General features: G+C 50.6%; 1 protein-coding gene across 1 annotated transcript; it reads right to left on the bottom strand.

Annotated features, from left to right (window-relative positions):
- Positions 1-572: 572 nt before the first annotated feature.
- Positions 573-3,154, bottom strand: FAM181B (family with sequence similarity 181 member B). Its single transcript, XM_056329930.1, has one exon. It carries the CDS (start codon positions 2,937-2,939, stop codon positions 1,866-1,868), a length of 1,074 nt encoding a protein of 357 aa, XP_056185905.1. The 5' UTR covers positions 2,940-3,154; the 3' UTR covers positions 573-1,865.
- Positions 3,155-15,198: the final 12,044 nt, after the last annotated feature.

The raw sequence follows: 15,198 nt of genomic DNA, 5'->3' as shown, positions 1-15,198 counted from the left end.
CCGGTTGGTCTTGTCTAGATAGTTATAGGCAAGCTCTGCTTGGACCTGGCAAAGCGGCGCTTTGCGAAGGCGAACTCGCGCCCTCGTGGCTGGGAGGTTTGCCAAAGCGGAGAAGGCAGGACTGAGTTCACAGAGCAGGACATTGTCCCGCCATCAAAACCAGCAGCAGGGCAGGATTAACCTAATTTGTAGCTACCTTGGCTGGACCGGACACTCGTTGTTCCTCATACAGGCTCCTGTGAAGCTTGGTTAAATAAACTACCACAAAATTATGCCTGAGAAGCGCAATTCCTCAACAGCATCCAGCTATTAAGACACTGGAGTGTTGTGGATGTTCACCCATGGCGGTTCCTTTCCATACAGCTTGAAGAGACCTCGGGCAGCTTTCTGGGAGGAAAGAGGCAGCATTAAGTTACAGCTCTTGCTATTTAAAATTAAGCTCATTTCCAAAACAATGTATCTCACAGTTTATTTCCACAAGATCTTGCTTCACTTCTCCAGGCATCCCACCAGCTCCACCCCGAGTCTCTGAAAAGTTCAGTCTGGGCTGATGAATGAAGGAAACTGCTTTACCTTTCACGTTATCTTTTAAAAGACAGAAGGCACATGGATTTGTCACGGCTGAGGGTAAAACCTCAGGCTGATCCGTATGTAGATCCCGTTTCAAAAACAAACAGCCCGCTTGGGCCTGGCAAGGAGCCCGGCTGCGGGATTGCCTTTTGAGATTCACATCACAATAGGAAAACTCCCGAGTATTTTGATCTGTTTTCATAACGGTAACAGTTTTCATCCCTCGGCTTTGTAGCGTATGATCATTCCTTTCTTTCTAGGAAGTTAAAGAAACAGCCGGGTACAAACGAAGGCAAAACAAGCACGGGGTGCTGTGGGTAAAACACTGGCATTTCAAAAGATCTAGGACAGACAAAACCCTCGGCCCGTCTTAACTCCTGCCAAGAAACCCTTACAGAGGGCGGGGGCGCGGTGGAAGCCCCTCCACCGCTGCATTTCCAGGGCAGTAACAACCACAGACCTTTAGATCTATTGTGTAGCTTTATTTCGATAGGACCTATCATAGACTCTTTTACATAACTTAAATGATTATCAAATAATCTCCTGTACACAATGAAACCGAGCCGCGTCGCTTTCCGAGCTTCGACACATTCCTGGAAGAAATCCAAGGGTCTGCAGGAGCCGCATCGCCGTAGCGGCTGCGATCGGTACGTTTTTGTCCCCAAATTATGCCGTCAATTAACTTTACGTAGCGCTATGAATGGCTGTCGGCGAGATCCTGCGAGGCACTGTTAAATTTCGGGACACTAAGTTTCGGTAGCAGCAAAACGCTTTTGCTTGAATAATTTTTTTTTTTCTTTTTTTTTTCACCCCCTGGCCTTCATGTCCTCAGCCGAACATCCCACTGGCGCCTGCGATGCAGGCCAAGCTGGGGAAAATTTTAAACCGCATCCCACGAAGAGTTTGACCGAGCTGTGGTTTTGGACTGGAACGATGGAGTGCCTGCCGAGATGAGCCGGGCGGCCGCGCACCCCGGGCCGCGGGAGCCCGGCGGGGGGCGACCGGGGAGTGGGCCCGGCCGCCAGACACAGGCCTGCCCGCCGGACCCAGCGCCTCACACCGTGTTTGCAGCGCGCCCCGCAGCACGGCGGGGCCGGCGGGGCGAGCCCTGCGGGCAGCCGCGGCCCTGGGTGCGCGGCGGGGGCGAGCGCAGCCCCCAGCCGCACGGCAGGTCCCGGCTGCCCCCCGAGCGTCCGCCAGGCCCCGGCGTGGGCCCGCCCGCGCCCCAGCCCTCACCCCCGCCCCAGCCCCTCCCGGCGGCGCGGCGGGCGGCGGCCGGGCCCCGCGGCCCTGCCCTACAGGCCGGGGTAGGCGGCGCGGGGGTAGCCGCCGCCGTAGTCGTAGGGCACCTGCGGGGCGGGCAGCGGGCACTCGGGGAAGAAGGGGGCGAACCCCGCCGGCAGGTGCCCGCCGGGCTCCTCGCCGCCGCCGCCGGGGCCCGGCTCCCCGCCGGCCGGGTACAGCGGGCGCAGCGCCTCGGGCGGCGCCTTCTTGGGCGGGCTGCAGGGCCCGGCCGGGCTCCAGGGCGGCTCGGGGTAGAGCAGCCCGCCCAGCAGCGGGTGGTGGGCGGCGGGCAGCGGCAGCGGCGCCTCGTAGAGGCCGTGCTCCAGGCCCAGCTCGGCGGGCAGGCGGGCGCCGCCGCCGGGGAAGGCGTCCGGCGGGGCGGCGTGCTCGGGCAGCAGCGCGCCGTACTCGGGGCCCAGCAGCTCGAAGAACTCGGCCGCCTCCGCGCCGCCCTTCTCCGGCTCCTTGGCGGCCGGCGGCGGCCCGCGGGCGGCGGCGGGCAGCGCCGGCTCCGTGAAGAAGGAGGGCGGCAGGTTGCGGTCCCGCAGCGGCACCTTCCGCGGGCCGCCCGCCCCGCCGCCGCCGCCGCCCGCCGCCCCGCCGCCGCCCGCCGCCTCGCCGCCGCCCGCCGCCCCGCGGCCCTGCTGCAGGGAGCCGAAGAGGGCGGCCAGGCTCTTGCTCTGGAGGCTGCTGGCCGCCTGCGAGGCCTCCCGGCGCGGCGGGGGCTTGGCGGGGCAGGCGGCGGGCGGGGAGGCGGCGGCGGGCGGCGGCGGGGCGGGCGGCGGCGGCGGGGCGGCGGCGATGATGCCGGTGCAGCGCTTGATCTGCTTCTGCAGGTACTTCCTATGGTTCACCTTCCGCTTGGACTTCACCGGCTTGTCCAGCGCCAGCTTGATGTTGCTGGAGGCCGAGTCGATGAAGCTCAGCAGGTCCCGGGTGGCTTCTTTGAAGTCCCCCGCCTCGCCCCCGCCGCCGCCCTCGTAGCCCTTCTCCAGGTCGGCATAGCCCAGCAGGCCGCCGGCGGCGGCGGGGAAGCAGAAGGAGAGGAGGTGGTGGGGGCTGAGCAGCGCGGCGGGCACGGCCATGGCCGGCGGCGGGCCGCCGCCGCCCCGAGCTCCGCAGGGATACGCGGGGCGGCCGGCGGCGGCGGGGAAAAGGCGGCGGGCGGGGGAGGGGGAGGGCTCAGCAGCGGGGCTGGCCCCGGCCACCCCGCCCCCCCGCCGCCCCCCCCCTCTGGGCCGGGGACACCGGCGGCGGCGGAGGGGCGGGCCGAGCACCGCCCCGGGACAGGTACCCCCCCGGGCCCGCCCCCCCGGCATCCCCCGGCCGCCCCGGAGCGGGTAGGCAGCGCCCCCGGGGCCGGGCGGGGGCTCCCGGTCCCGGTCCCGGTCCCGCGGGGCTCGGTCCCCGCCGGGGGCGCGGGCACCCCCCGGGATGCACAAGCCGAAATTAATTTGCAAAGCTGTTTGGGTTTTTTGTCGGTTTGGGGGGGGTTTTCCCCATCTCATTGCTATGCAGCGTCAGCCGGCGTATTGTATTTTCCCAGTCAGGTCAAGTCCTGAGAAAATCCAGCGCAGTGATCCAGTGGAGATTTTAAGAGACTGGGTCACATTCAGTTAAAACTGAAGATTTTTACTTGCCCGGGTTTAGTGAAGCAGCAGCGTAAACCATCCTTATGGAAGGCAGGAAAATCAGCGATGTGGCTACAAGTACCAATAACAGCGCCTGAAGGAGCTATCTTGTCTTTTTTTTTTTTTTTTGGGGGGGGGGGGGGGCAGGAGGTATTTGATTGATTTTCCCATTAGAAAACTCATACTGGTGCAGAACAACCTCAACCCTTTGACGTCCAGATTTATTTTCCATGATACTTCACAAGTCCAAGTGATGAAGATGCATACCTGATTTAGACTGAGATAAAGTGAGTTTTCTTGGTCTGCATCGATCACATTAGAAATGCAGCAGGTTTTGTATTGGAAGGAAAAAGCAGAAAGCAAAACTCTGCAGATGAAAAGGGAAATGAGCTCCTAAGGTGGAAAAATCACTTTACTTAGTGGTAAAGTGGAAAAATCAGCCAAATTCACTTCACTGTAGTGTCAAACACTTGTTGAATGCAGAGCAAGTGATGGCCAGGAGAAAAGAGGAGACAGCACCTATCTCAGGAGAGGAAAGAAAGGCTCCAAATCCTTTACGAAACAAAAATGCTGATGTTCTTGGTCTCTCACCTGCATCCCAGCAGGTCTCAGCGGGGTCCGGTCTCAGCGGGGTCCCAGCATCGGGCTTCGCGGTCCCAGGCACAGCCTTGGCTCCGGTGCCGGCACATCAGAGCCGGGTCTCTGTGCCAAACCTGTGTATCTGGAGCCTCCCAGGGTCTCTTATCTGGGGAGCTGCTTTGAGTGCACCCGTGTAATTGAAGCAAAAAAATCCTGATAGGCAGAGGGCTATGGGAAACCTCTGTATCTCTTCGTATCAGAATGAGTATCTGTACATAGCAGGTGGATTTAAACTACTTAGCTGGAATACAACCGACACGGATTAGCTACCTGAGCTTTGACCATCCCTGACAAGCTTTACAGCCTGCTCCAAGCTCCCTTATTGATGGGGAAAGGTAAAGAGCAACATATATATACCCTGTGTGCTCCACTAAGTTCTGCATCTGCTTTGAGGCCACTTCAGACACCACATGGGTCTAGAAAAGGGGGATTGCTGTGTGTTGCTGGATGTGCAGCCAGTTTGGGAGCATTTCTTATCGGAGCAATGTGAAATGACTCTTAACAGAACAGCAATTAAATGGTCCTCAGGTTAGTATCTGCCTCGGTGTTATAGCAGCAATATTTCATAGCCTGTCTAAAGGGGCTTGTTAATGAGTCTGGGTGGTATTATATGCAGAGTGGCTAAATATCCGGTGGCTTAGAGGAAAAAAAAAAAAAAAAAAAAAAAGCTGAAAGCCCCGGCTTCTCTTCTGTAAGGCTGAATTCAGTCAAATAAACAGCTTTGAGAGCTCAGCTACGGTTTAGTGGGAGACTTTATTACCTTCTAAAAATTGGAGAGTATTAAAACAATTGTCAGGCATGCAAAGGAAAGTTTGCATTCAGTTGTGCTAAGCAGCTGAATTTACATATTCTCAACCAGATCTGGAGATTTAGAAAGCTTTCATAATTGCATTAAACATGCTCATTCTCCATGTTCTCTCAAGCAGAGCTGATTACCCCAAGTTGGGCAATGCCTGGAGGGGTATTTGCTAAGCCACAACTTTCAAAGCAACTTAATTTTTCCAAGGAAATAGCAGTTTGGTTATTCCTGCAAAACGTCTCTCTTTCCCAGTGGCTATGTGAGCCAACACTTGTCTTCTGCCTGTGCTCTTTCAGGATGATGATGCTCAGCCTGTGCAGCATGGCTTTCACCCCACTAGTGATCCACCTCAACTCACTGGCAAGGTCTGGGAAGTTCTGGGTTTAGACCCGCAAAATAATCCCAGCCCCAGGCAAATGTTTGGACCAGATGTCCTGGTCCCTTTGCTCTCCCCCCCCATCAGAGGGAGGTGAGTGAAGTGGCTGCAGAAGCGCTTCCTCCACCCCAAACCTCCACCCCGCGGGAGAGCGTTCAGCACTCACTAAGGGGCTCTCAGGGCTCTACTGCTATTTTCTTGCCCATTTCTGTGTAGGAATTTTGTGTGGGTTTGTTTATTTTCTTGCTCATTATAGGTAGCAGCATCTCAACCAGCTCTGAGGATTAAACCAAGGCTTTCCAGAATGATCCCCTTGGCATCAAGCTTGGCTTTTAAGAGGGAACCACGGCACAGTTGCCCTGTGAAGCAGAGGGAGCAGGGACACGCCGTGCTCACTGGTGCTTTGCACAGGCCACAAATTGAGCTCAAAGCCACACGATCAAGCCCTTCTCAAGAGGAACAATTTGTTATCCTTACAGACCGAGCGGGCCAAAAAGGAGAGAGCGGCTTACGCAAACAAGAAAGCCTTGCATGGCTGAGGAGCATGTTACGGTGCCAGCATTTTCATGGAGCAGCTCCTCACCGGAGGCGGTTGCAGAGGCTGAAGCTGCTGCCCTCCTGATGCTCGTGGGACTGCCCATCTTGGTGCCCAACCCCAGAGTAAATCCTCTGCAAGGCAGGGACAGGATCCCACTAGGGTCCAGCCTGAAGGAAGCAGCTCATGCTGTGCCCCATCACTAAAAGAGGGCAGGTTCAGACTAGATAGAAGGAAGAAATTTTTTACCATGAGGGTGGTGAAGCACTGGCACAGGTTGCCCAGAGGTGGCAGATGCCCCATCCCTGGGAACATCCAAGGTCAGGCTGGACGGGGCTCTGAGCAACCTGGTCTAGTTGAAGATGTCCCTGCTCATTGCAGGGGGGTTGGACTAGACGACCTTTAAAGCTCCCTTCCGACCCAAACCCTTCCATGATTCTGTCATCACTAGTAAAATCTTCCCATGGGGAAGGCAAACCGAATCCAGCACTGAGCCTAGCCCTCACAATTCACAACACCCATTCTCCTTTCATCACAGCATTGGGAAGGCAGCGTGAAAGTAAGAAAATCTCTACGACAGGGGAGGGAGGAGGTGTTTTTTTCCCTGCCCGTTGTATGGCCCATATGGTTCTCAAGTTATGGGAAAATCAGGCTGCCCAAACAGGTGTCACCGCTCGCAACCTACAGTCTCATTTCCTGATCGCGTCTTAATCGGCGAGTTGGTTGTGCAAGTTGATTTCTTGCACATTCTTATATCAGTGGGAATTTCTGCCCTTCCCTGACAAGTATTATAGGCAGCCTTTGACATACAGCCCTACAGGACCTAAATAGGCTGCTATTCTTTCCCTACGCTGAAAGGGAGCTTTGTGCCAGGGATTCATTAAACTGCACTGCACAGCCCTTCATAAATGGGCTCAATAATGAACAGTCGATTTAACTGGAAAAGCTGCTGGAGCTGTTAAATTAAAGGGAAATAAAGTGCACTTCAGGCTCAGTCTGCCAGAAGAAAATGTTGACCTAAAAAAAAAAAAAATCTTCATTTTACTGGATCTCTTGCAAGGAGGCTAAAATCTTCAGGAAGTTTATACTCGCAGCAGTTGGAGAAATTTTAAAACGTGTAAGTCTGCTTCTCCACTACTAGAGGAAGAAAAACTGACAATAAAATAGTCAATAAAATCAGGAGGCATGAAAGGCATATTCCACCTAAGCCACATTCAAGCCCCTTAACCTAAATTTGGTATATGTGTATAGATATAAGATTGCGTGGCTTATGTAGATCCAGTCCTCACCTGCCTTAAATCACTGCAGACCCCTTCAAATGATGCACGTTCATATGTGTGCGTACACACGGTTCCTTCCTTTACACTCTTGGCTTCTTAGAGATGCTATTTTATCAGGATGAAATTATCAGTGGGCACAGGACTGCAGACTTGGCACCCTGCAAATGAAGCCCTGTTCGCCTCTTGCAGCTTCTGGATGCCCTTGTCTCAGTTTCCCTTCCCCTTTTTCAATCTCGGTGTGTGTTTCATGTTCTCCTGTGATACATTCCCTCCGGAAGAAATGGCAAAGCAGGTTTTGGTGGTTCTGTTGGCACCAGTGAGTGGGTGACGTGCGTTTATAAGCACTGCATTGCATTGGAAAGAGCTGTACAAGGATCAAGCACAAAGCTGTGTTGTCTGTGTTTAGGGGATCATCACTCCACCAGAAGATCACATAAAAGCGATGGGCTGAGCTGAGCTCTGAGATGCCACTGGAGGCTTCTGGGTTTCAACAAAGTATTGCGGAGCTAGACACAACTATCTGAGGTGGACTTCAAACGTTTAACCTGAGAAATTTTTATGTGGTGATTTTAAGCAAGCGGGGGGGGGGGGGAGGGGCAGAAATACATATATGGTTTAGAACTATATGGAAAAGAAACAGTAGGTCAGTTCAAGCCCTCATTCAATCAGCTTTGTATACCCAAAGTTTCTGCTGGAACTGAGTTCGTAAATTCATTAGGGAGAGACTTTATTTCCCATTTTCCAGTACTTTCTGAAATCTTGGGGATTTAGGCAGCCCAGTCCTGCCATGTCCTGTTCTGGGATCACGTCACCCATAAGGCAATGGTCGGTTCACCCATGTGGGCCATGCAGGACTCAGCTGAAACACGGACCACACGTAGCGAGGGCTATATTTAATCTTCTGGATGCATAGGGAAGTCCATCACTCAGCTGAGGCTGACCCAACTCCGGGTTTTAGAAGACTGGAATTCCTTATTTCAGTGAGGTTACTCCTGTGTAAAACTGGGGTTGCTTAGCAGTGAGTCAGCTCTTCCATCATAGCCCTTTCATTCTTCTTCATCTGAACAGTCATAAATACTGTTCCCCAGCTGTTATGCACTTTATAGATGATATATGTGAAGGAAATCTATCTATGAGAAGGTAGACTGGAAGCTTAAGACAACAAGATCAGAAGAAGCATGCAATGGGGAAGGGAACATGTCCAAAACTAATTCCTGGGGCAGCTCATCTGAAAACAAACCTCAGCATCAGCTTAAAAAACTGTGTTGCTTTCACTGTTTCAGATCATAGCTAGGTTTTCATTATATAAACTTCCCGTTGGAGAAGTTTCTATCTATAATATGTGGACATAATACCTATGACTATCATGACTTTTGTTCAAATCTCCTATATTATTTCAAAGGCGACGGCAGCAGGCTTTCAGCTCTTCACTGAAGTTGCCTTCAGTGGGTTAAATATTTTTTCATACTCTCTGAAAACATGACCATTCAGGAAGAGTATTAGCTCTAATAGATCAGTCTTCCACCTAAATTTTGCGTAATTATTTATGGCTTGATAAAAAATAACCTGGTATGGACTAAAATCCCAAAAAAGCTGCAAAAACGTTAATTTGTCTGCCACAAAAATTGTGCATTTGGTAAGTTTTGTGGGCAGCCTTCTTGACCACAGCACTTGGGTGTATTGCTGGTGGGTCTACAAGGTCACCACTACAAGGGCTGTGCAAAACCCACCACTTGCCTCTTCAGGAAAGAGTTTTGGGGGTTGAAATTGTAATTGCATTTCATCAAGTCCTGCTCATAGTCCGACACTTGGCTACTGGTAGAAATATGCATTGAGGAAGCATTTATACGTACCAGGAAAGGCTAAGAAAGGAAATTACTTTTTGTGTTACTGAGAAATATTTTTTCATATTATTTTTTTTTTTCCTCAGTCCTTGTGTATTCCTTGACATTTGCAGGGTTTTATCTTCACTCAGGAACATTTCTGCAGGTAGATGTGTGGGTTTCGAGATCAAACTCATTGCGTTATTTTCACTAGTCGTGCAGGGCACTGCTTGGAAGAGTTTTGCTGGGTGGAAATAAAATGTGAAATGCAAACAAAGAGCAACTAATGTCAAGCACTGCCTTGTTTGCGGCGCACTATCCATCCACTAATCTCTGTTTGCTTGGCAGGAACCAGTTTATTTGATCTCATGGTGCCTGACAGGCTTTGCTGGGAGATGCTGCACAGCTCTGGGGAGGACAGGAGCTCCTCACATCTGACCTGATGCAAACAGTAAGGGTTTAGTAAATGGTGCAAAATAGTCGTCATGTATCTCAAAATGGTCACTGAAACCAAAGGCACTGAGGTGTTTCCTGGAGGTCCATCCATGTGCCATCCACAGCACAGGGGAGAGCATAGGAGGGCTGGGTGCTGTTTGGTGTGTGGTCCGTGGTCATACACAGCTTGGCACCAGTGTTTCAGAAAGAAGTCTTCTCATTAGTTATTTATGCTCTGGAGTAAGGACCCGGTCCAACTTACAGTGCAGCCGTTTCCACTGACTTTCACTGTGATGAATGACCCCAGTTAACGGACCTAATTTTCAGAATCACTGAGCATCTGCGACTCGCATGACTCTGGTGAGCCAGTCCCTGTCTCTTTGCCCTCCATTTGGGAATAAAATTTTTTCTTGAGCCAGGAAACCCCATGCAAAAGTCTTCATAGGCCATGTCACATCTTCCTTCCAGAGTAGCTCTAAGCTAAACTCTGCTTGTCCTTCCAGCTCTCCCATGGCCTGGTCTCAGCCCTCTCCCCACTCCAGCTAGAGCTTGAATGATGCTTCAACCATGCTGAAGAGTCTCTGAATTGGAGGTGACTTCAGGTACCTGTGACCACAGCAATGCTATCATAACTCTCCTTATTCCTTGATGTCTCTTAAACAAACCTGGTGCAGCTCAGCTGATGGATCTGTAACGTGATGACAGTGGCAACAAAGTGACCTCTGCCTATGGACGCTGCTCTGGCACCATCTCTTCTGTGTCCACACCAGCTGGGGCTCACACTGTGTGAGCTGTGTGACCCCACGGAAGACAATAACAGAGCCCAATCCTCATAGGTATTTACCTAAAGAAATATTTTTTTTCCTGGTGTGTTACAGTTGTTATGAGGTGTTGGCTGCATGGGATCATATTTAAAGATGTTGGTCAGCACTGTGTCCCAGTATTTAAATGGTTAAACCCTGTCTCTTTTCAAGATATTTTTTTTTTTCATAAAAAGGACAATTGTGGAATTTTTAATTGCTTTACTTTTAATTGAAAATTCTATCAAAACTGTGGCCAGTTTTACCTATTGAAAATTGCCCATTAGAAAGGTTCAAGCAGTTTTTAATAAGCTTAAAAAAACGGGCAAATACGATTTTCTACTCCCAGCCTCACCAGCCATCCACTGCAGCGCTGGGCTGCCCTGAGGAGGTCTCTGAGACCTGGAGCTGGACCAGGAATATGTTTTTCCCAGGGTGTCTGGAAGATTTGACAGATCCATGTCAAAAAACGTTGGGTGTAGGAAGGCTGATGCCCCTTGCTGAGCTGCCGTGGGGAAATCCAATTCTCAAATTAATTCCATGATCTCCTGATACCAGCACCAATTTTATTGACTCCCTTTATTTTTTTAACCATTTCTTTTCTCCCCTGCTGAGGTATGTCTGCAGGGAGTTTAATCCCATCAGGAGCAGGAACTGGTCCCAAGACCCCTTTCTTACAGCAAAAATAACCTTCTCAGTGGTGCAGCACAGTCTGCAGGCTGAAATAGCCACCGGTCTGTGGGACCTGGGCACGGTGGGACCCCCCTGCTCCTGCACAAAGCGCTTCCTTGGCCCACCCTTGGCTGGGATACGTTCCCACATGGAAAACGCCAGACCCTAAATCAACGCCACGCCAGCGTCAGCCACCCAGGTCAGCCTCTGGATTTCAATGGGCTTACTCTCATGCTTCAGTTTGGGCAGAACTTGCTGGAGGGAAGCCTTCATTCACGGCAAGAGGGGTGTAAAACCAGTTTGTGGGGCACGGCTACCTTTTCAGTGTTCATTGGATTCATTAAGAGTTTAAATCCTAATATCTTACTTGTCTATAAATTATTTAAACACATAATAAATCATTATATGCACATACACACCCAGAGTGGGGGTGTCCTGTAGTTAGGAGCTTTGCATACAGCAAGTACATATAGACTAAAAATACTGTAAAAACAACAACAACAACAAAAAAACCCTACTTTTTTTTTGAAAGCTATAGCTAACGAATTTTTGGTGACAGAAATGTTTTCTTAACCAGATGTTTTCGATCTTTTCTTAACAGAGCCACTCGCAGATTGTTCCCCGAATTATTTCATGTTTAGAAATGGTGTCTTGTTAAAAGAGAGAGAGAGAAGGAGGGAGAGTCGCACAAACTACCATTATCATGCAAATAGCCCCAGAGGAAAAAGGACAGTGAAAATGATAGCACTGATCTAATTATCTGCAGGCCAATATAGCTAAGTCACTGAAAGAGGCCCACAGAAAAGGCTGCCACAGAAACACAAAAAACAGCCAGAAAACAATAAGGAACTTAGCAACAGTATAAAAACGGACTTCTTTCTGTGCACAAAGAGTAGTTTTATGAGCATTTTTCTTGCTTTCAGTTTGCAGAAAAGGTTAGAGCACATTTTAAATTCTATGCCAGGATTTCCACCGCCACCCCCCGCCCCAGCCCCTAAAGATCCTTTGGCACGCCGTCATATCGCTGCGCGCCCGGCGGTGGGAACGCGGCTGCTCCTGCTCGGCGTGGCCCATCCACCACGCGTGTTGGGGGCTGCTGGGCTCATGCGAGGGGGATTTTGGCAGCCCCCTTCTCAGGGGCTTGGGTTTTGGTCAAGACATTCAAGCTTTGTGTGTTAACGCTCTCGTCTTCCTTTTGGTGCTGCCAGAGGGTTCCCAGCTGGAGGGCGGAGGGTTTGTGCGCTGCCCACCCTCCCTTGGGTGACGGGTGCGAGGGTCTCCATCGTGCCTTCCACGGGGAGCCACAGGAGGAGCCCAGCTGTTGCAGGCTGAACCCAGGCACAGCCATCCCCCCGCCATCCCCCCAGCCATCCCCCCATCCACAGTTCATCTCAGCGAGGACCTCAACAAGGACCACGGGACGCTGCCCACCACATTGCCAAATACAGACACTGACTAAAAAAGACCCAAGAGCCACTGGTCGTGGCTGATGAAGAGGACCCCACATGGGCTTCTCACCTTCAACTCTCTTCTTGTTGGTGGAGAGAAGCGGGCAGCTCTGGAGTAACTTTTCTGCCCTGTTTTAGTGATCCTGCCTTGCAACTGACTGGTTTCCCACCAACCTTGAAGCAGCCCCCCCATGACCAACCTAATCAAACTCATCCCACCCAGATCTTAAAAACTCAGGGCGCCTGCCAACTCGGTCCAACATCCTTTGGAGCTACAGGTGTCAAACCAGTGCGGGAGAGTCGTCTGAAAGAAAATGCTCTTTAGCCATTCAGAGGTCACCACACTCCCATTCAAGGGGGAAAACTCCCAGCTACTAACTGCTTCTGGTCATTGCAGGTTTCAACTGGCCTGGCACCAAAGTTGGAAAAAGAAAAAAATGCAAAGCATCTCTCTTTCCGAATTCTCCAAGTCATCTAATCCCCCCTGCTCCCATTTTGAAACTTAACAAGCTAATAAGATCTCAAAATATCCATAATTAGCCCCATGTGAAGAATGTACAGATGGTACAACAAATAGCTGGCAGATGCAGTAAGCCTTGTCCATATGGTTGGATGCTCTAGGAAAATGAAGGTAAGGAAGGGCAATATCTTCTCTGGGGTGGAGCTTTGAATTGTTGCTTTTTGGGCCTACGGAAGGGACTTCTAAGAAGGATCTGAATGGGGATTTGGAGAACGCGTTCAGCTTGGGTGGGGAGAGTCATCGGTATAGGCAAAAATTCAGTCTTCTAGTGGCAGCACGAGGAGGAAGAAGAGGAACCACTGAGAAACCTTGAGGGCCGAGGGGATTCAGGGTACATCCCCAGTCACAGACAGGGTGGGTTGCTTTTGCCAGTGACTCAAGCCAGTTCTGAGGCCGGCACCCCTCACAAACAGCCAGGCACGCAAGACACGGCAACAGAAACATCTCGCACTCAGTGCTGCCCAGAGGCAGTTCATTTAGCCCTGCCTGGAGGAACCCTGGTGATTTTTTTTTTTTGCAAGGGACCATCTTTAAGCCATCCCTCTGCAGCCTGGGGCCTTCAGCTCTGATCTTCAGGTGAGGACCACTAGGTCTGGACCACTGCAGAGTGAACACTTGGCCTAGACACACTATTTAAAGGGGGATTTTCCTTAGGAGCATGGTATGGGTTCATGGGAGGCTGTGGGCTTCATGGAGGAAGAATCAGAAGGTCTCCAAGAAAATACAGACTACAGACTTTTGGAAGGAATAGGCAGATCCACTTGAAGAATTCAGTTCTTGAGAAAGATAAGTTAACTCTGAAGTGCTTAAAAACTCACTGGGGATAAAAGATTCCTATATCTAGCCAGCAAGTACTCCTTGCCCTCTGGCCTAGTCTGTGTCCCAAGAGGATGAACTGTGGATTCATAACGCACATGACATGAGTGGAGATCTATGGAAACACAGGTCAGGAAAGGGAATTGGTCTGGGCAGCAGAGCCCTGTTAGATTAGAAATCTGCTAACGAGCCACAGGCAGACCTGTGTGCATCTGCCCTGGTCCTTCTTTCTTCCCCTGTCCCAGCTCCAGCTCCCACCGCTGTCTGGAGCCAGCATCATGCGCAGCCCCATGACTGCTCAAAGTTGAACCTCTCCTTTTTTCATCTTGACAGGTTTATCTGAACCCTGGTCAATCCCCCAGTGCCCTTCACTGCCTTGCCAAAGACTTGTACCAGCCTTTCCTACCTTACAGACCTCTTGAAAATACAGATTAGGAATAGCAAAGAAAGAAAGAGCAGAAGACAGGCTGGCACGAAGAACATGGCAGGTGGCTCTTTTTCCAGCCATCCAACTGCACAAGTCTTTCTATATTTGAAGATGCAACACGCAGCAGCAGCAATAAAAAAAAAAAAAAAAAAAAAAAAAAAAATCAGATGAAGGAAACTACCACAAATCTAAAATGGAGAAATAAAAGACACTCAGCCCCTCTCTCCAGCTCTCTGGAGCACTTATTGCATCTTATTTTGACTTTATAAAGTGTCCACAAAACTCATCTATTTACTAGGAGATCTTTTTTTAGCATTTATACTGTTGCAGGGGGAGCTGTCATTTCTGTGAATAGTCAGTTAAGGTCAGGAAACAGATTTTGGTAGCAAAATTGGCTGTGCCAGATAAATGTTAGTCATGGTGATTATCTGCTAGGGAATGCAAACAGGCTACAAAGCGATAAGAAGAGCTGCTGGCACCAGAGATCCTGTTTAAATTTTTTCCGAGTATATGGAATTTAATTTATGCGGGCTTTGGAAACATCTGATCGCTGTGTCAGGCGGTCGGGCACCAGATCAGCAGCTGCCAAACTGGTACCCAGTCAAACTCGCCTCCTCATTTACTGCACTGGAGAGAGATGGAAGGGGGTTGAGCCTTCCCCCTCACAACTCTTTGTGCATTTCTTAGGTCTTCCACATAGGAAACTCTCCCCATCTGATCTCTTTTGTGACAGTATCTACCTAATACACATTCTTCCTTCCTTGTGTTATTTTACTTGCTGCTTCCCAGGCCGCTCTGTTGGAAAAAATGACATCATCAGAGAAATATCTGACATTTCAGCTGATGTAAATTTAAAATACACTGAGTATTGAATGGCATGGCACAGCACACAAAGACAACTGACAGACAGGCCACAGCAGATACCTCAGGGAGGAACTAGATCAAGCATTGCTCCGGTTAACAAGGACCATGACAACCAGACTTAATTGTCAATGTCTAAAACACACCCTCATCATTTCAGTATGTAACAGTTTTCATTCCTTTCTGTGTTTACCAGCTGCAAAATACACACCAGAAATCTGCTGCGATGGAGGTGTGGAGAGGAGCCTCACAGCCTGATGCCCCCAGTCCACGATTTGTGCC

Source organism: Falco biarmicus, chromosome 2 (genome assembly GCF_023638135.1).
Source record: "Falco biarmicus isolate bFalBia1 chromosome 2, bFalBia1.pri, whole genome shotgun sequence".
Lineage (NCBI taxonomy): Eukaryota > Metazoa > Chordata > Aves > Falconiformes > Falconidae > Falco > Falco biarmicus.
This window is presented reverse-complemented; position numbering and strand designations above follow the sequence as displayed.